This window comes from Trachemys scripta, chromosome 16 (genome assembly GCF_013100865.1).
Source record: "Trachemys scripta elegans isolate TJP31775 chromosome 16, CAS_Tse_1.0, whole genome shotgun sequence".
NCBI lineage: Eukaryota > Metazoa > Chordata > Testudines > Emydidae > Trachemys > Trachemys scripta.
Genome location: NC_048313.1, coordinates 29,196,011 through 29,215,645, shown reverse-complemented (window position 1 = coordinate 29,215,645; position 19,635 = coordinate 29,196,011). Strand labels below are relative to the sequence as shown.

Below are 19,635 nucleotides of genomic sequence, written 5' to 3'. Positions count from 1 at the left end.
CTGCGCTGCGGGGACCGGGCCGGGGCCGGGCCGGAGCCACGCCGTGGGGACCGGGCCGGGGCCGGGCCGGAGCCGCGCCGGGCCAGAGCTGCTGGGGCCTGCGTGCTTGGCGGGAACGGGCAGCGCCTCCCCGGAGCCCTTCTTGTGCCCCCACCACCCCAGCTTACCTTGTGCTGCCGGCCCACCCCTGCTTCTTTTCAGACTTCCCGCGAATCTCTGATTCGCGGGAAGCAGGGCAGGGGGCGGAGCGTTCAGGGGAGGGGAGGAGGGGGAAGTGAGCTGGGGCATGGTGGAGAGCTGCAGCGTGGGGCCCTCTTGGCTTAATCGGCCTAAAGCCGGCTCTGCAGTAGATGCATCCTTGCATCCTTCCTAACCCTCAGCAGTGAGATATTGGCTTCAGTGACCCCTGCCTGTGGAAAATGGTGGCAGAATTTACCATCTTGTCTCTACTCATCTGCACTGTTCCCCTTGAAACATCACCTACACCCTTTGCCCCAGTTTGAACGCCCACCACCCACCCAGGCTGAACTCACCATGTTTAGGATGTTCCCCCAGATATGTGCTTTGCTGTGAGAAAGCGATTGGTATGTTACAAGAGGTGCATTTTACTGTAATGATTCAATGCTGTGTGTATACTCATGCTTCTGTGTATTGCTTCCTGTGCGTCTGCAGATGTGGCCTACAGGGGAAACCCCTACACATCAGCCAGATAAGGAAGCAACCAAAGTGGAGCAAGGAGGATATGTTCCGTGAGGTGCTTCAGTCCTCAGAGGCAGAAAAAAGAGAACACGGGGAGTGGAGAGAAATGGAAAGGTGGGACAGAAAGGAGAGTGAGAAGAGCATTCGAAAGGCCCATGAGCAGATGATAAAAGTCATGAGGAGCAAACAGAAATGCTGAAGTCTCTCATCACGCTTCAGTCAGAAGAGATGTGTGCTTGCCCCCCTCTGCAGCCGATACTGAACTGTTTTACATGCCCTCCGCAAACTCCTTCCACACATTCCTTTGAACTTTCTGGGACATCTCGGTATCCCGTTCACTCCATTCCTTCGGACAGCTTCTAAAATGGTAGATGGACTTACACAGCTGGACTTACACAGCTATGACAGCCTCCACTGCCTTGCACTACTACCTCTCTTCCCACCAAGCCTTTTGTGTGTGTTAATTGGTGTATAATAAAAGCAAACTCTCTGAAAGATAACCAATCTTTATTTGTGTCCTACACATATTGATTACTGCTGGTACATGTAGTTTAATCATTTGCTTACTCTAAATCCAGCTAAGGATGCATCACAAGTGTTAGGCAAAATAAAAAAAATCAAATTAATGAATCATGGCTTTTTGCTGAATAGAAATACACATTACAGGTGCTCATTATCAAAATGTTGACTCAAAGCCTCCCTGATTTGAATTGCCCCCTATTGTGCCCCCATAATATCCCTAGTATCAGGCTGCTCAAAATCAGCAGCCTGGTGATCTGACTTAGCACTCCACCCCTGGGCAAACTTTTCACCCTTAGCCTCACAAAGATTATGGAGCATGCAGCAGGCAGCTATGACCATGGGAATGTTTTCCTCACTTAGGTCTAACCTGCAATAAAGGCATCACCAGCGCGCTTTTAATCTACCAAAGGCACATTCCACGGTCATTCTGCACCTGCTCAGCCTATTCTGGAAGCGCTCCTTGCTGCTGCCTGGGTTTCCCATGTAAGGCTTCATGAGCCGATGGGAGTAAGGTGTACGCTGGGTCTCCCAGGATCACTATGGGCATTTCAACACCCTCCACTGGAATCTTCCAGCCTGGAAAGAAAGTCCCTGCTTTCAGTTTTCTGTACAGGCCAGTGTTCCTGAAGATGTGTGGTCATGCACCTTCCTGGACCACCCTGCGTTGATGTCAGTGAAACACCCATGGTGATCAACAAGCGCCTGTAATACTATGGAGAAGTACCCATTTCTATTGATGTGCTCTGTCACAAGATGGTCCGGGGCCAAAATTGGAACACACTTTCCATCTATCACCCCATTGCAGTTAGAGAATCCCATTGCCCATCCACTATTTCATGCACATTGCCAAGAGTCACAGTCCTTCGTAGCGAGATGCGTTTAATGGCTCTGCACACTTGTGTTAACAGGGCACCCGTGGTCGACTTCCCCACTCCCAGCTGATTCCAATTGACAGGTAGCAGTCTGGAGTTGCCAGCTTCCACGCTGCGATCACTAGGCACTTCTCCACGAGAGGCTGCTCTCATTTGGGTGTCCTTGTGCCGCAGGGCTGGGTCGAGCTCCGCACACAGGTCCAGGAAGGTGGCTTCCTTCATCTGAAAGTTCTGTATCCACAACTCATTGTCCAAGGCCAGGTGACTGGTAACTGCAGATTGTGGGGACGGGGGGGCGCAATGACAGGCTCCCCGCCACCACCACAGCCACAGTCAGGTTCCTGGTAACTGCAAAGGGCCCCTCCAGCAACAACCTCATGAACACGGCGCCTGGGTGGTCACCCACCTCGCCCATACTTAAGGCTGGCCCTGCCAGGGTCTTTCTGAGGGAAAATGGCATCCTAGGCAAATTTGTATTTTTGCGCCTTGGCTCCCAGCCCCCCACCTGCCATATCGCCCCTGGCCCCCGCTGCCTCCCCCCCTTGCCCCGACTCCCTGAGCTCCCTTCTGCGCACCCAGGCAGGCTAGTCCAGACCTGCACTCAAGCAGGTACATACATTTCCTTGCTGGATTAATACTTATTTCACCAGACCTGTGTCTTCCATGAAGAGGAGTTATTCTCACAGGGGCCATGCAGCTGCTGGCAAAGAAGGGATGGGACTCAGCCGGCTTCCCCATGCCCCCTCTGGCAAAGGACTGCGCTGCTTCCCGGCTCTGGGCAACGCCTAGTGGGGTTCAGTGGGAGCGCTCACTGTTGGAGTCTTTCCCACGCACATTCCTTCCACCGGGATCAGTCCGACTCGCTCCCTGGCAGAACTTGGGGGTAGGGGACATGTGACCCAGCATGTCCTCCACACACACGTTGTCTATTCCAGACCTGCATAACAATGTGATCCCACCACTCAGTGCTTCCTTCCCAAGCCCAAAAGCACTGTGTGCAGCTGCTCCGTGAATGCCAGAAGGAAGCTGGCGTTGTTTCTTTCCATGGCACACAGCAGCACGGGCAACTCTGATTCCTGTTCACACTGGGAGCTCATGACATACTGCCTGACCTGCCACGCTGTGTTCACAGCAGTGGAGGGATCCATCCTTTCACACAGGGATGTCGGGCGCACCAGAAACAGGGGCTGTTGGAAAATGCCGCGAAACGCAGTTGGAACAGCGTGGAATGCTGGGACAGAAAATAAGGCACCATGGGATGCTGATCCTGCCCCCATAATGCGCTGCAATCCCCCCCACCTTCCCACAATCCTTAGCTGCAGAAGGTGCCGAGTAGCACGGTGGGATAGCTACCCACAATGCACTGCTCTCGCTGTCGACACTGGAGCACCAAAAGTGGACGTGCTCTGCCGGCAGAGGAAGCGCAATGTGAATGTGCAATAGAGATGTTATTATGGAGCTTTTTGTCAACAACACAGTAGTGTAGACAAGGCCCAACCGTCAGAGGAGCGAAATTCTGGAGCAGCCTCCCAAGGGAGCTGTCACAGAGTCCCCAGGCGATGCTCTGGAACTGCTCCCCACAAAGCCAGTCCGGACTCTGGGGAGCCTCCTCTCCCTCGGAGCAGACTGTCTTCAGGGCAAGAAGCTCACACGGCTTCACCTCCTGGGTCTCTCCTTGGAGCATTCAGCATATGCCCCTCCATGCGCTTCCCACAGCAAGTCCACCCCGGCGGGGTCCTGGGGAAGCCAGAGGTCCTGCACGCATCCCCACTTCACAGTCAGACGTGACTCTTAGCCAGCCAGTAAAACAGAGGTTTATTAGATGACAGAAACACGGTCTAAAACAGAGCTTGTAGGTACAAAGAACGGGATGTCTCGGCCGGGTCCATTCTGGGGCCCAGCAAGCCAGACAACCACATCTGCCCTCTCTTCCAGTCCCCAGCCAGCTCCAAACGGAAACCCCCTCCAGCCCCTCCTTTCTGGCCTTTGTCTCTTTCCCGGGCCAGGAAGTCACCTGATCTCTTTGTTCACCTTTAGCTATTCCCTTGCAGGGGGGAAGGGCCCCAGCCATTTGTTGCCAGGATACAAAGTGTCGGCCATTTATGCACACTGGAGACTTAAGAAATGCATAGGGGAAACTGAGGCACACACACAGTATTCAGAGGAAACATTAAGAACAGTCCCACTTCATCACAGGACCTAATTGGCTTCAAGAATGAGCATGAGAAGTTTCTGGAGGGGAAGGGATGAGGAGACATCCCACAACGGCATGGATCCAATCCGCGATTGTTAGCACCAAATATCTCCAATGGCCGGAGATGGGACACTTGCTGGGAAGGGCTCTGAGTTACTACAGAGAATCCGTTCCCAGGTGTCTGGCTGGTGGATTTTGCCCACATGCTCAGGGTCTAACTGGTCACTGTATCTGGTGCCAGGAAGGAATTTTCCCCCGGTCAGATTGGCAGAGACCCTGGTGTGGGGGGGTTTGCCTTCATCTGCAGCCTGAGGTGTGGGGTGTGGGCAGGTTTAAACTAGTGTCAATAGAGGATTCTTTGTAACTTGAAGTCTTTAACCCATGATTTGAGGTTGTCAGTGACTCAGCCGGAGGCTGGGGTCTGCTACGGAGTGGGTGGGTGAAGCTCTGTGACCTGCGAAGTGCAGCAGCTCACACCAGATACCAGGTCCCCCCGCTTGGCTTGCAGTGCCTAGCGGTCCAGCTAGGCACAGGTGAGTCCGTCGGTGCCAGGGTTGGGCTCCTGGGAAGAGGAGGGGACAGAGTCACTGGGGTGTGTGTGTATGTATGTGCACCAACTGCCCACACACACATTCACACAGAGCAGGGCTTGTCCCCTCCAACAGGCGGTGACAGGGACACACACACACATACACACCCCTGCAATCCCAGCTGTGATCCCATGAGCCCCTCCCAGAAACCCCACCCCCACCCCAAAATACTGAGTGTGACAGATAAGGTGAGTGGGGCCCATGTGGGTCAGGGTTGGGGGTCAGGGCCCGCGGGCAGACAGGGACACTTACGAGGGTGTGTGTCATTTTCACTTCGTCAATGGAAGCGTCTGCAGAACAGAGACACCCGCTGAGCTGCACCCCCGGCCAGCCCAGAGCAGAACCCCACACCCAGCTCCGACCCCTCCGTCCAGCTAGGGGGGTCAGAGTCCGGCACAGCTACCCCTCCCCTGCCCCACAGCATGGACCAGGGTCATTAGCCCCATGTTACAGAGAGGAAAACTGAGGCACAGAGATGGCAGCAGAGTCTAGGGGGTTATGGCGGGGCAGGGGGGCTGGGAGTCAGGATCCCTGGGTTGTCACCCTGGCTCTGGGAGGGGAATAGGGTCTAGTGGTTAGAGCAGGGGGCTGGGGGCCAGGAGTGGATGGGGATTCCCCACAGAACACTGGCTGGGAAGGTCTGATGGAGAAATGAAGGGGGGGACACACAAAGCCCCAGGCCTGGGGGGAGACTATGAACTAGAGGGGGAGGGGAGGGTGACCCACAGGGAGCTGGTTGGGATTAGGCAGGAAGCTCAGCTGACACCGGCTACCTCTGGGACTTTCTCCTTAGTCCCGCCCAGCAGCAGCTGTAAATCAGACCCTGCCCCGTATGGGTGGAGCTCCCACAAGCCCCACCCCTCCCCAGGGGTCCTGCCCCCCCCCATGGTACCCCCTTGGGTCTGTTACTCACAGATGGGGTCTTGCTGAGCCGGGGCCTCCAACACCCCCAAGGGGCTGGTGCTAAAAGAGAAAAAAATCCACTTGTAAATGTCATATCCCCCCACCCGCAGGGAGATTCCCCAACACACCCAGAGAGCCCCCAATCCTGCCTCACGCTGAACCGTGTTCCCTAACCCCCCCGCCACACCCACTAGACTCCACTCCCCTGCCAGAGCTGGGCACAGAACCCAGGCAGAGGTGACAAATGGGTGGGGGAGGGAAGCAGGGTCACATGACTCCCCCCGGACAGCTCAGTCACATCGTGCAGCCCGGCCCCCTCCCTGCAGAGCAGCTGAGCTGTGGAGCTGTGCTGGACAGGGAGAGGCAGAGGCAGGAGCGGAGGAACAGCTGGGAGCTGCGGGAGGGGGGTCACGGCTTTCCGGTGGGAGGGAGGCAGGTGTGGTGAGACTCCAGCTGTTCTGGCGTTGTGCCCCTCCACTGTCAGCAGGCCCAGGTCATGTCTGAGGAGTCCTCGCCCCCAACCCCACTTCCCCCCCCCAGAGCCGGGGAGAGAACCCAGAAGCCCTGTGACCCCAGCAGGTCGATCGGGAGGGGGGAGGAGCCGGGTTCCTACCTGCTCGGTCTCAGTGCGGCTCCTTTTCCTGCAGAGGGACACAAACCAGAATCCCCCATGAGTCGATCGGGATCCCCCGGTCCCAGCGCCCGGCCACTCAACCCCACAGGGCAGCAGGGATGGGGGGTCTGGGGGAGGTCCCCTCTGCTGCTGGTGCTGAGCCTGGATCCCTGCTGGGGTGGGCCGGACCAGCAGGGGGCAGCACAACACCAAGCATGTGCTGTGGGGAGGGGCAGATTAACTCGGGGGGCTTTTCCTGTCCCCAATCCTCCCTCATTAGTGACTCATTATAATGAACCTGATCCATAGGTCGGCTCCCCTGGCACCACAGGTACCTGAGAGGCACGGTGCCCACAGCTCATTATACAGGGACCCCTTGCTCAGCGCTGAGATGCAGCCACAGATGGTGCGGGTGGGGCAGGGGAACTGGTTATATGGGGACCCATCATCTGGCCCTGAGATGCGGCTCCTCAGGGGTGGGACAGGTGCGTGTGTACAGGGATTACACATGCAACAGCGCCCCCTGCTGAGCCCCCACCCCACTCCTTGGCTTTCCCATCCCAGCCGTGACCCCATCCCGCCCTTCTTAGCGGCAGGTTTAACCCTTCCCTCGCTGGGCGGGAAACTCACTGGCTCGGGTTATTCTGAAGCAGACGAAGGCCACAAGGAGGAGGAGGAGGAGGAAGCCGGCGGCTGCCGCGCTCACCCCGGCAATGATGGGGCTGGTCAGACCCAGAGGTGCCGGCGATTCCGATCCGTCTGGGAAACAGCAGCAGCCGTGAGTGCCGGGGGCGTCTGATCTGTTCCCTCCCCCAGACCCTCCCACCCCAGGCGGCGCCCAAGGGGCTGGGACACCACAGGGCGCAGGCAGCAGAAAATTCTATGGGGAGGATGTTGGGGGCCCCAGGGCATCAAGTGGGGTCAGATCCAGCAACATTTGGGGGATTTATAGCACTAGGGGGTGCTGGGCTTCAGGGCAGGGAGCTCAGTAGGGGCCGCTCTCCCCATCAGTCAGAGCTGGCCTCATTGCCCCAGCACGGCACTAGGGGGCGCTGTCTGATCCAGCCTGGACGTTATTTCACCCCCTTACTCATGGCCACACCGGCTCAGGCCAACGGGCCCATCTAGCCTGGTATCCCGCCTCCCACGCTGGCTGCTCCTGGCTACTTCGCAGGGGGCTCTGGCGGGTTCATGTCAGAGCAGGAGGCTTCTCTCTCCTCTCAAATCCGTTGGCGGGGGGGAGTCACTGCCCCTGAGAACAGCCTCCATCCCTCCCCCTGGCCAACCACTGGAGAGAAGCTGCCACATGATCTGTGACTCAATAGATTCCCCCCGGTACCTGGTCCCGCGCTGCCCGGGCGGGTGGGAGCCGGCGCCGCTCCAGGCTGGGTCGGGCCGGTTCCCATTGTGGGAATAGAACCAGCATCTGTTGGGGCAGGGGGAGGGGTTGAACCACTGACTCAGAGATCACCCCACCCTCCGTGACCACTGGTGGATTAGCCTCTGGGCTCAGGGGCCTGGCCCAGTGAGGGGCCCCGGAGAACACCCAGCACCCAGACCCTGGTTCCCACAGAAGCAGTGGGGGGAGTGGGGGAGGCAGGGGAAGCCCTAGCACTGGGACCTCCGCTGCGGCGCCGGGATGGGAGGAGCTCTCGCTACGTGCTGTGGCCTCAGGGCTGGGGGAGCTCTCACTCCCCGCTGCGCCCTGGGGCCAAAGCAAGGGGACAGAGCTTCTCCAGTCTGGGGCTCACACTGCGGGGGAGCAGAAAGTAGAAAATGGGTTGTGGAGCTCCAGTGGGGGGACGGAATGGGGCGAGGCCATTGGTGGAATAGGGGCGGGGCCCCAGGGAAGGGGCAGAAAGGCGGGGGGCCATGTGCGGGGCCGCAGGCCGAGGAGGCGGAACAGCAGAGGGACCGCAGGTGAAAGCGGGGGAGGGATCCCCCTTGCTCTGGCCTAGGGTCCCAGGAAACCTTAATCCACCTCAGCCCGTGACTCAGCATCGATCGTTACTGTCAGTCCCGGGGAGGGGGGTTTGTGGCTGGGGATGGTGCCGGCTGGGCAGCCCCTGGGCCCTGACTCCTCTGTGAGTCCCCAGCGCGGGGGCAGCCAGGGGAGCATCGCCTCGGAAAGGCCCCTGCTCTGCAGCGCCCTCTGGTGGAAGGGATCCCCCCTCCCTCGGCCCTGAACCTCCAGGAGCTGCTGCTCCCCCTGGCTGGGGAATCCCCAGTGACACTGTCCCCGCTCCCTGTCCAGGCCAGTCCTAGGGCTCTGGGCAGAGCCTGGCTCTGAGCATCCCATCAGGTGCCGACCTTCTGAGGGTCCAGGTGAGTCCCTGGCGATGATGGGGCTGGTCAGACCCGGAGGTGCCGGCGATTCTGATCCACCTGGGAAACAGCAGCAGCCGTGAGTGCCGGGGGCGGCTGGTCTGTTACCCCCCAGCCCCTCCCACCCCAGGCGGCGCCCAAGGGGCTGGGACACCGCAGGGCACAGGCAGCAGAAAATTCTATGGGGAGGATGTCGGGGGCATCAAGAGGGGTCAGAGCCAGCAACATTTGGGGGATTTATAGCACTAGGGGGCACTAGGCTGCAGGGCAGGGAGCTCAGCAGGGGGCGCTCTCCCCATCAATCAGGGCTGGCCTTATTGCCCCAGCACTGCGCTAGGGGGCGCTGCCTGATCCAGCCTGGCCGACATTTCTAAGGCATTTCACCCCCTTCCTCACAGCCACACCGGCTCAGGCCAACGGGCCCATCTAGCCCGGTATCCCGCCTCCCATGCTGGCTGCTCCTGGCTGCTTCGCAGAGAGCTCCCCCCCCCCCCCCCCCCCCACCCATGGCCACTGATGCGTCCAGCTGCCCCGTTAGCAGCAGGTTTGTGTCTGAGCAGGAGGCTTCGCTCCCCTCCCAAATCTGTTGGCGGTGGGGGCAGTCACTGCCCCTGAGAACACCTCCATCCCTCTCCCTGGGCAACCACAGGGGAAACTGCCCCATAATCTGTGACTCAATAGATTCCCCCCAGCCCCAGTACCTGGCCCCGCGCTGCCTGGGCAGGTGGGAGCCGGCGTCGCTCCAGGCTGGGTTGGGTCAGTTCCCTCTGCGGGAATAGAACCAGAGACTGTCAGAGTGGGGGAGGGGCTGAAACACCGACTCAGAAATTGCCTCCCACCCCCCCACGACCAGTGGTGGATCAGCCATTGGGCCTAGAGGGCCCGTGCCCAGGGACCCCAGCCAAGTGGGGGCCCCAGCCTCTGGCCGCCGGGTGAGCAGGATGGGAGAAGCCCCAGCACCCCGACCCTGGTCCGTAGAACCACAGAGAGGGGCAGGGGAACCCTTAGCACTGGGACCCTTGCTCTGAGCATCCCATCAGGGTGCCGACCTTCTGAGGGTGGGGCTGGGAGCGGGGATGCCAAGCTGAGCCCCTCACCTGTTACCACCAGCTCCACGGTGTCGCTGGGCTCTGAGGAGACGAAGGGCTCTGATCGGGGCCGGTAGCTGCAGCTGTAGTTCCCTCCATGCTGCCAGCTCACGGTGGGGATGCGGAACTCGGCCCTGGTCCCAGCAGGGTCCATGTGTTGCTGTGGGTTCAGGTCTCCAGTCTTGTGCAGGAAGAACCTCATGTCCCGGCGCCACCCCTGACACCGGATGGTGACGTCTGTCCCTGGGGCAGTGACCCAAGTGGGGCTCAGAGAGATGGAGGGTCTGGGTAAGTTGGGATCTGCGCACAGGAGACAGGCTGTGAGAGCCAGACCCGGGCACCCACCCAGCCCCGGCCTCCAGCTGCAGAAGAGAAGAGTGAGGTGGGATTTGATAACAGCCTTCAACTACCTGAAGGGGGGTTCCAAAGAGGATGGAGTTGGGCTGTTCTCAGTGGGGGCAGATGACAGAACAATGAGCAATGGTCTCAAGTTGCAGTGGGGGAGGTCTAGGATGGATATTAGAAAAAACTATTTCACTAGGAGGGTGGTGAAGCACTGGAATGGGCTCCCTTGGAGGTGGTGGAATCTCCATCCTCTATGATTCCCCAGCAGTTCCCGGGCACGGGCAGATCCAGTGGCCCCCTGGCAGAGATTCTCTCCCAGGTCCCAGAATCCTGGCCCTGCGAGTTGGGCTTCCAGCCCCACAGACACGGAGCCACGGCTGCCTTGTTCTTGGGGTCCTCATATGCCATGTGTGGCCCCTGCCTCATTCACTGCGTCCGGGCCCCGCAGCACAGAGTGACTCATGGGCTGGTCTCTGGCACCTGGCATGGCAGGGTCTGAGCCCCACAGAGGAAAGGAGTCATCCCCCTGGGAGGCAGTGAGACAACTTTATCCCCATTCTACAGGGGGGGAACTGAGGCACAGACAGATTCACTTTCCTTAGTGAGCTCCCAGGGGCAGGGACTGTCTCTTCACTCTGTGTTTATGCAGCGCTATTGAGACCAGTTTTGTCAGAGGTCTCCAATATCTGTGGGCATCTTTGTTTGTGGGCTCTCGGCCTGAGATCCCCCAAGTTTGAGCCCTTCCCCCCCCCCCCCCCCGCAAGGGAGGACACTTTTGAAAACCGCGACGTGCTCCCATCACACAGAGTCTGTGTCTGCACCAGGGGCTGGGCCAGATCTCCGGGGTCCCAGCCCAGTGCCGTGTCCACTAAGCAACTGCTCCTCCTGCAGCCCCTGCCTCATTCAGCCCAGGCCAGGGCCCTGCCTGGGGCACGGTCTGGAGAACAGAGGGGATGGGATCACGGGATTAAATAGTGACTCACGGTTTCTACGCATAAGGGGCAGCGTTAAAGTCGCCTCCCTGCCCTGAGTGTCCAGGGACTGCTGCTCCCCCCTGGCTGGGGAACCCCCCCCAGTGACTCCGTCCCCACTCCCCAGTCGGGTGTCCCCTCTGCTGGGTCAGGGTTCAGGGCAGAGCCTGGCTCTGAGCGTCCCATTGTCTCCAAGCCCTGGTGAGGGGCTGGCCAAGGCGGGGGGGGGCTGGGAACGGGGACGCCAAGGCGGGCCCCTCACCTCTCAACACCAGCTCCACTTGGTTGCTGGGGTACGACACGGCGAACGGCTCCGATCGGCTGTGATAGGAGCAGCTGTATCTCCCGCCGAGATCCCGGTGAACGTTGCTGCTGGAAAACACAGCCTCAAACCCATCCGAATCCACAGGTGGGAAATGGCGTCCCTCTTTATTCAGCACAAACCGGACATCCTGGTGCTGCCCCCAACACCGGACGACCACAGCTCCCCCCTGGCTCACAGAGATGTTGGGTTTGGGGTAGCTGGGCTCTGCAGTGGGAAGCAGACAGGCCGTGAGACGCAGGCCCCGTCACTCAGTCCTGGGGCCCGTCCTCACTACGCGGACTCAGTGGTCGGTCAGACCCAGCGGTCCTGGGGACGGGCTCCTGGATGCCTTTCCACAGGGTCCAGAGTTTCCTCTGAGCCCTGGGCTAGCAGCATGAGACACGGAGCAACCCCAGCCCCTGGGAATCCAGAGCTCTGCTCCCTAGCGGGTGACAGGCCAGTCCAGTCTCCAGGGTCCATTCACTCCCTGGCTTCTCTGCTGCGAGGGCTGGAAGCCAGGACTCCTGGGTTCTGTCCCCGGCTCTGGGAGGGGAGTGGGGTCTAGTGGGGAGAGCAGGGAGGATGGGGCCAGGACTCCTGGGTTCTGTGCACAGCACCACCACTGACTTGTAAGGGACTGTGCAAGTCTCTACTGTACACTGAGGTTTATAACCTTCAGCTCCGCCCATCACCCCATAACTGATGTGTTGTCTGGGAAAGCCTCCCCTGCTCTGCAGCTCTCCCTGGTGGCAGGGATTCCCCCTTCCTCTGCCCCAAATCTCCAGAGAGGGACTCTGAGCTGGGTCCCTCCCTCACCTCCCACAATGATCTCGACGGGGTCGCTGGGATGTGATGAGTGACTCTGATCCACTATGGAGCGATAGTCGCAGGTGTAGCTCCCTCCATCTTCCTGGCCCACATTGGTGATGGGAAATTCAGCCACGGTCCCATCAGGCACCGTCCGCACCTGCAGGTTCGGGTGTCCAGCTTTACGCAGAAAGAACTCCATGGATCGTTGCCGACCCTCACAGCGGATGGTGACATTTCCCCCGAGCGCCACCACCCTGCTGGGGCTCACCCAGATGGTGGGTTTGAGAAATTTACTCCCTGCTTTCAACAAGACAGGAGTTAAACAGGGGAGATACACACACCCCTGCCTCCCTCCCCCCAGTTCAGTCCATCCGTCATTCGGCCTCTCTGGGAGTCTGTCCCCTACCAGGGTTGGCACTGCCTGCCCATGGGGCTTGGGGGCAGGGGGTTCACCCAGATGTAGCTCAGGACCCAGCTGCATGTGAGATCACCTGCCGCTTCCCCCCCCCCAGCCCCACCTGAGGCCAGCCAGGGAACCTGACCAGTGGGCCCCCTGCAGCCCTGCCCCCCCCCGAACCGGATTTGGGAATAGAGTCTGTGACTGGCGGGAGTCATGCAAGACCCAGCTTTCCCCAGGCCTTGGGAATGGGGGGCTGTGAGTGCAGGGGAGGGAGCTGTTGGGGGCGGATCTGGGGGGGGGTCTCCTAGGGTTACCATGTTTCCACAATCAAAAAAGAGGACACTGAGGGGGGAGGAGCCCCGCTCTAGCCCTGCCCCTGCCCTGCCCCACCCCCATCCACTCCCTCCCCCTTCCCACCCCCTGACTGCCCCCCTCATAACTCCCAAACCCCCCTACTCCTTGTCCCCTGACTGTCCCCTCCTGGGACCCCTGCCACTAACTGCCCCCTAGGACTCTACCTGTCCCCTGACTGCCCCAACCCTTATCCACACCCCAACTCCATAGTCACACCCCCGCCCCAGACAGACCCCCGGGACTCCCATGCCCTATCCAACTGCTCCCCATCCCCTGACAGGACCCCCAGAACTCCCGACCCATCCAACCCCTCTGCTTCCTGCCTCCCTCGACCCCTTTCCACACCCCTGCCACTTATCCACACCCCCTCCCCCAGACAGACCCCCAGGACTCTCACACCCTATCCAACTGCTCCCCACCCCTTGACAGGACCCCCAGAACTCCCAACCCATCCAACCCCCTCTGCTCCCTGCCTGCCTTGACCCCTCTCCACATCCCTGCCCCCCTGACAGCCCCCTCAGAACCCCCGACCCATCTAACCCCTCCTTATCCCTGTCTCTGATTGTCCCAACCCCTCTCCATACCTCTGCCCCCCTGACAGTTCCCCCCGAACTCTCAACCCATCCAACCCCCCTCCCTGTCCCCTGACCAGGGCCAGCTTTAGCAAGAGCCCAGGAATCAGGCTGCACTCCGGCCGGGGTCGCGGGTCTTGGGGGCTGGGCCAGAGGTGCTCGGCTGAGGCCGGTCTGGCGCACTCGGCCGGAACCGGGGCCGACGCCCTGGGGCCGGATCCGGGCCAAAGCCGCTGGGGCCGGGGCCAGGGGTGCTCGGCCAGCGCTGCTCTGCCAGAACCAGGGCAGGTGCCCCGGGGCCCGGGCCAGGGGTGCTCGGCCGGCACCACTCAGCGAGGGCCTGGCCAGCGCGCTCGGCCGGAACCAGGGCCCCGGGGCCCGAGCCGAGTTGGGCCGGAGCCACTGCGGCCAGGGCTGGAGCCACTGGGGTCGGGGGTGCTCGGCTGGCGAAGCTCGGCCGGAACCGGTGCCCTGGGGCCCAAGCCGAGCCGGGCCGGAGCCGCTGGGGCCAGGGCCGGAGCCACTGGGGCCGGGGCCGAGGATGTTCGGCTGGCGCCGCTTGGCCGGAACTGGGGCCGGTGCCCCAGGGCCAGAGCCGGAGCCGCTGGGGCCGACCGGGGCCGGAGCCGCTGGGCTGGGGCTGGAGGGAGTCTCTCAGCCAGGGCCGGACTGGGCCGCGCCGCCCCATGCCTCCCTGGAGCCCTCCTTCTCGCATCCCCCGCCAGCTTACCTGCTGCTGCCCGCCTGCCCCTGCTTGTTTTCAGACTTCCCGCGAACATCTGAGCGGGAAGCAGGGGAGGGGGAGGAGCAGGGGGCAGAGTGTTCAGGGGAGGGGAGGAGGGGGAAGACAGCTGCAGGGCCGGGGGCGTGCTAAGGCTGCAGGGGATGGGGGGAGCCAGGAAGGGGCTTTGGCTGCCCAGCGGCGCATGGCCGCCGCTTTTCAATCTATAAATAGCCGACCGGGGGGAAATCCCGGACATTTTTAGATTTTTAGAAATCCCCCCCGGACGGCTCTTTATAGACCGAAAAGCCGGACATGTCCGGGGAAATCCGGACGTATGGTAGCCCTAGGTTCTCCCCACGGCTGCACTGACTGTGAACGTTTTGGTTCCCTGAGGGGATCTAGAGCCCACGGACAGCCCCTGTTAGCGTTTGTATGAGCCGAAATAAATCCACGTGCCGCCCCCACCCCCGATCCTCACAGCCTGTGGGGGGCAGGACTTTGAACCAGGGGACAGTTCCCAGCTGCTTCCTCAGACCCCGGGAGCCAGATTCAGCTCCCAGTTACTCCGGGGCGGGGAGGTCACAGAAGAACAAGGCCGGGTCTGAACTCACAGGGGGAGTTTGGGTTGAGTTTTGGGGAAGGTTCAGGGCTCGGTTCCTCTTTTCCCCACCCCATGCATCCCCTCCCCTGTCCTTGATGTTACCGTCCCCCCCACAGACTGATACTCACCTCCCCACACCCCGCTGTGCCCGGCCAGCCAGCAGCCTGGAGAGGAAACAGTTTGTTAGTGACCAGATCCCAGAGAAACTGGATCCTACAACCTGGTCCCAGATCCCCCCACATGGGCACATGCCCTGTTCTCAGATCCTCCCCACCCGCCCCAGGCACACGTCCTGGACTCAGCTCCCCCTAATGGGCACATGCCCTGGTCTCAAATCCCCGCCATTGGCACACGCCCTGGTCTCAGATACCCCGCCCTATGGGCACATGCCCTGGCTATCTCCAATACTCACCAAGGAGGAGGACGGTGAGAGCAGACTCCATGACGGGGCAGTGGGGGCCCCTCAGCGCAGTCACCAATGCCCCGGTGTTAAGCTCCACTGAGTCTGAGGCCCGAGTGCGAGCGGAATGAGGAACTGCGCCCCGGGCTGCAGCCCCAGGAAGCCCGTGATGAGCTCGGCCCCTTTCTTCTCATCAGATGATTTCTCTGCACTCGCCGGGGCAAAGCCAGCTCCCTGCAACACCCAGTAAACCACATCCCCTCCTGCAGCTGCCTGTCACCCCCACCCCCACCCATCACCTATCAGCCCCACATGGGAGCTGCCCAGTCCAGGGATCAGCTGGGAAATGGGGAATCTCAGATGTCAAGAGATGCCCAGGCTGCCCCCACCTTTTCCAATAGACCCGTCCAACCTCCCTGGAGCAGCAGGTCAGAGCAGAGGAGGGATCCCCACCCTCCATGGTGCCCCCCACGAAGTGACCCTCTCCCATGGAGTGGGGCAGAGATTCCTTCCTGATCCGGCTGGGCCCAGCGCCCGCCCTGGAGCATGAGGGTGGAGGAGTCTGGCCAACCTCCATCCCAGGTGGTGTGACTGCATCACCATTCTTAGCTCAGTGATGTGGCACAGAGGCAAGACAGAGGGGTGGGGGTTGTGGTTTCTGGCCCCCGTGAGCAGGGGAGGGAGGCATAAATGTAGATCCTGAGCTGTTAAAGAAGCAGCCAATAAAACCAGCCCTCAACTGGTGTTTGCTCTACTGCCAGTGAAACTCTGCATAAACCTGATGCCCGGCACCTTCCCTGTTATATACCCCGGCTCTGGGAGGGGAATGGGGTCTAGTGATTGGGGTGAGGGTGGCTGGGAGCCAGGACTCCTGGTTTCTCTCCCTGGCTGTGGTTGCAGGATGGGGTCCGGTGCTTAGAGAAAAGGACACAGATTAGCACCAGCCCCCTAGAGGTGAAAGGCCCCGTGTCCCTTCCCCAGCCCATCCCCAGGGCAGTGGGTCTGCGCAGCTCAGGGTCCTGGGCAGAGCTCACCTCGGATGCTGTGAAAAAGATGGGGGGCAGCCGACCAGCCCCCCAGAAATGGGAGGTGGCAAGAATATGGGGACAGAGGTCAAGAGAATCTGCCCCCCCCCGGCAGATGATCCAGCTCTGGCTCCCCAGCTCATTTGCCCTTCACCTCCCACCCCTGACGTTCACACATTGGGCCCCTCCTCTCCCTGTCCTGCTTCCCCTCCCCCATTCATATCCCCCCAAACCCACCCCTGTCCCATGTCCCCTGATCTCCCCATCCCCCCTCCCGTTCTGCCCTCTGGCCTGTGTCTGCTCCCACATACATGTCCCCCCACCTCGTCCCATGTCCCCTCATCTCCCTGTCCCACCTTTCTGCCCCCTGCCCTATAGTTCCCTCACATCCCCCCCTCAGGTCCCCATCCACCCAATTCTGCCCCTGTCCCATGTCACTTCACCTCCCAGTTGTGTCCCCTTATGCCCCCTGTCCCCGACCCTGTTCTACCCACCCCATCCCCTCTTCCCTCTCATCCCCCCGACCTCCCTCAGGTAATGTGGGGCAGAAGGGGGTGTGGGACATTGTGGGGGCAGGAGATTGAGGGTGTGACGAAGTGGGGGATTTTCTTGTTTTCAGTGGGGTTTCAATGGTTTGCATGCGGAGGGGGTGGTACTCAGTTTCCCTGGGGGTTACTGGTTTAACGAGGTGAGGGGAGAGGGAGTTTGTTGTTACAGAGGACCAGAGAGGGAACTTGGGACCCCAGCCAATGGCCTGGAGAATGGATACCCCAGTGACCGGTGACCTGAGACCCCGACCCGGAGACCCAGCTCAGGAGTTGCAGCCGGTTCTGGCCAGTGGGCGGACAATGGGCTGCAGAGTGAGGACCCAGTGACCTAACCAGCTGGTTCCAGCCAGAGGACAGAAGTGAGGAGAGGAGGCCCCAGTTTACAACCCTGTTTACCTAGAAAGAAGACAATGGACAGGGGCAGGGCTTGGGCCGAGGAGCTCAGATGCCCAGCTGGGAGCAGGGGGGCTCTGGGCTGGAGAGGGGGAGCAGGCAGAGCCCACCTGGAGGCAGAGACTGGGATGTGCTGGGCTAAGGGAGGCCAGGCCTGAGTCCCTGAGAGTTTCCTGTGCTGTGTTCAACTCTCAATAAACCCTCCTGCTTTATGCTGGCTGAGAGTCACTCCGGTCTAGAGAACAGGGTTGCGTCAACCCCTTCGGGGGGTGGAAGCCCGGGGGGTCCAGAGCGAGTGGACTCCCTGAGGGGGCCCACGGCGAGAGACAGATGTGCTAAGGCTCCGAGAGGTGCGGCTCCAGGAGGTGGAGGGGCCTGACCCCGAGAGAGAGTGGACCCCCGAGAAGGGCTGTCTCACTGAAAGGGGCACCCCCCTCACAGACCTCACGGGGCCAAGAGTGGGCACGATCTGTGAGTCCGTGACAGAGGGGAAAGAAAGTGGGGGACCCAGGACTGAGGGTCAGGAGCAGGAGGGGGTACTGAGAGGGCAACCTGCCGAGGGGTGGAAATGGCAGCTCCCTCCTGGGGGGCACCATCTGCCCCCTCCCCCATCATGCCACCAAAAAATCCTATCCCCTGGTTCTGACATTTGGGGGGAGCCTGTCTGCCCTCAAACTCCTGTCCCCCATCCCGACCCCTCTACCCTCAACCCCCCATCTCACTCCCCCAACCTACTTCCCCCAAACTCCCGGCTCCCCCCAACTGGCCCCGCTGAATCACCTGCCATGAGGAGGCCCAGAAACGCTGGTGGCTAAGTCACTCTGGGCCCTGGAAACGCAATAAAGGGCCCAAAGTGCGAACACACCCCAGCCCCTGCCCCACACTGAACAGGGTTAAACACAGGCCGGGGGTGGGGTCCAGAACCTGCAGCCTGCTCAGCCCCACGGCAAACCCCCCCATTGACCCCTGGGACCGGCTGTTACAGACACAGCAGAGCAGGAACCAGGGGAGCCATGGAGGCGCAGTGTGAAATGAGGGGTTTGTTCCAGCCCCGGCCCCACCCCCGGCCCTGTTCACTGGAGCTGCTGCTGTTAAAGTCCATCCCCATTTCCTCCCGGGTCGGGGGTTCAGCCGGGGTGATGGCGTTGGGGTCCCTCTCTCCGGCCACTCTGCTCAGGACATCTCCACGGAGCAGGGCCTGGACAGCCCAGGGGGGCCCAGGAGACCGGGGGTGGCAGCCATGATGGTGAAGCGAGTCTCTTTCTTTAAGGCCCCAAAGGGTGGTGGGCGGCACAGCCTGTCCCCGCAATATTTTATCCACCAATGAGGCCTTGTTTCCGACACCCCAATTTTGAGTCACAGATTTCTGCTCCACCACTTCTCCCGTGTCCCAGGTGGGCCCCAGCCCAGCCTGTGGGGTCTGACCGTCAGCTGCTTGGGTTGGACTAATCCCATCTTTCTGTCTCGCCAACTTTCCCCCAACGTTCATTCGTCCAGGTTCTCATGACACTGCCTGAACTTCTCACTCACCTTCGTCAGCTGAACCCACCACGAGGGGACATTTGGAGGCTCCAGTTTCACAGTGGGGGGTGGAGAGATTTGGGGGATAGGGGAGAAGGAAGCTCTGGGGGTTTGTACAATAGAAATACAGGCTGGGGGAGGTCTAGGGAGAAAGGAGGAGAGAAAAGGGGCTTGGGGACCCCGCTGCAGAGGAAGGAGGGGGACGGACACCAGGGGGGCAGTAAGTGCCATTATTCTAGTGACACGCAAGATGCAGTGTCCCTGCTCCGCACTGACAGACCTGGGCAGAGACCAGCCTGGCAGGGCCAGAGAGTGGGACCCGGCACTGTCCAGGGGCTGCTCCACGGGGAGCCCAATGAGCCCAGCACAAGGGCAGTTCCTCTAACTGGCACTGCAGGGGCTGGTGCTCGCGGGGTTCGGGGTTCAATCCTGGGGTGCTGCTGTCAGGTTGGGAGCTGTTTGTGGGGGGGTGGATTCTCCGAGGCAGTGGTATTTAGAAGCAGGAGGTTTGTGCTGGTGTCTCAGCCCTCTGAGGGGAAGCGGCTCGTCCCTGGGGAGATTCTCTTCTCCACACGGCTGGATCCAGGCCCCTGCGGATGCAGAGAGATGGCGGATTAGAGGGGCCCATGTTACTGTGGGCCCAGCCCCTGCGAGGAGCAAGGGGAACAGAAGGGGGTCACCTCACCTAGGGCACCTCCCTCCGGCAGCTCTACTAGGCCTCAGCCAGGATCAGCCCCAGGACGAGCAGGACCATGGCACCCAGTGCCAGGTGAGCAATGTTGGCATTGGTGAAATCCAGGCTGTGATGAAGTGGGGGAGTTTCTTGTTTTTTCCTTGTTTTCCAATGGTTTGCATGCGGAG

The 19,635-nt window shown here is 60.8% G+C and overlaps 1 protein-coding gene across 3 annotated transcripts; it reads right to left on the bottom strand.

The window, feature by feature from the left end:
* Positions 1–4,175: 4,175 nt before the first annotated feature.
* LOC117889089 (leukocyte immunoglobulin-like receptor subfamily B member 5) lies at positions 4,176–15,454 on the bottom strand. Of its 3 annotated transcripts, none has more exons than XM_034792913.1 (13): positions 15,300–15,454; positions 15,016–15,051; positions 12,243–12,536; positions 11,385–11,651; positions 9,816–10,106; positions 9,420–9,485; positions 8,704–8,778; positions 7,733–7,819; positions 7,024–7,152; positions 6,394–6,421; positions 5,791–5,840; positions 5,130–5,167; positions 4,176–4,849 (listed from the first exon to the last, which is right to left on the bottom strand). In XM_034792913.1, the coding sequence occupies exons 1-13, from the start codon at positions 15,328–15,330 to the stop codon at positions 4,811–4,813; spliced, it is 1,431 nt and encodes a 476-aa protein (XP_034648804.1). In that variant the 5' UTR covers positions 15,331–15,454; the 3' UTR covers positions 4,176–4,810. The 3 variants fall into 3 exon arrangements, with proteins under 3 accessions (XP_034648804.1, XP_034648805.1, XP_034648807.1); XM_034792914.1 differs by having other exon boundaries at positions 12,243–12,533; positions 15,300–15,453; XM_034792916.1 differs by lacking the exon at positions 7,733–7,819 and having other exon boundaries at positions 15,300–15,452.
* Positions 15,455–19,635: the final 4,181 nt, after the last annotated feature.

Coding starts and splice junctions, on each gene's coding strand:
- LOC117889089 (XM_034792913.1), bottom strand. CDS start 15,330: ATGGAGTCTGCTCTCACCGTCCTCCTCCTTG. Junction 10,107..11,384: donor AGTGGAGCTGGTGTTGAGAG/GTGAGGGGCCCG, acceptor TCCTGTGCGCAG/ATCCCAACTTACCCAGACCC. Junction 5,841..6,393: donor GCCGCACTGAGACCGAGCAG/GTAGGAACCCGG, acceptor TTTCTCTTTTAG/CACCAGCCCCTTGGGGGTGT.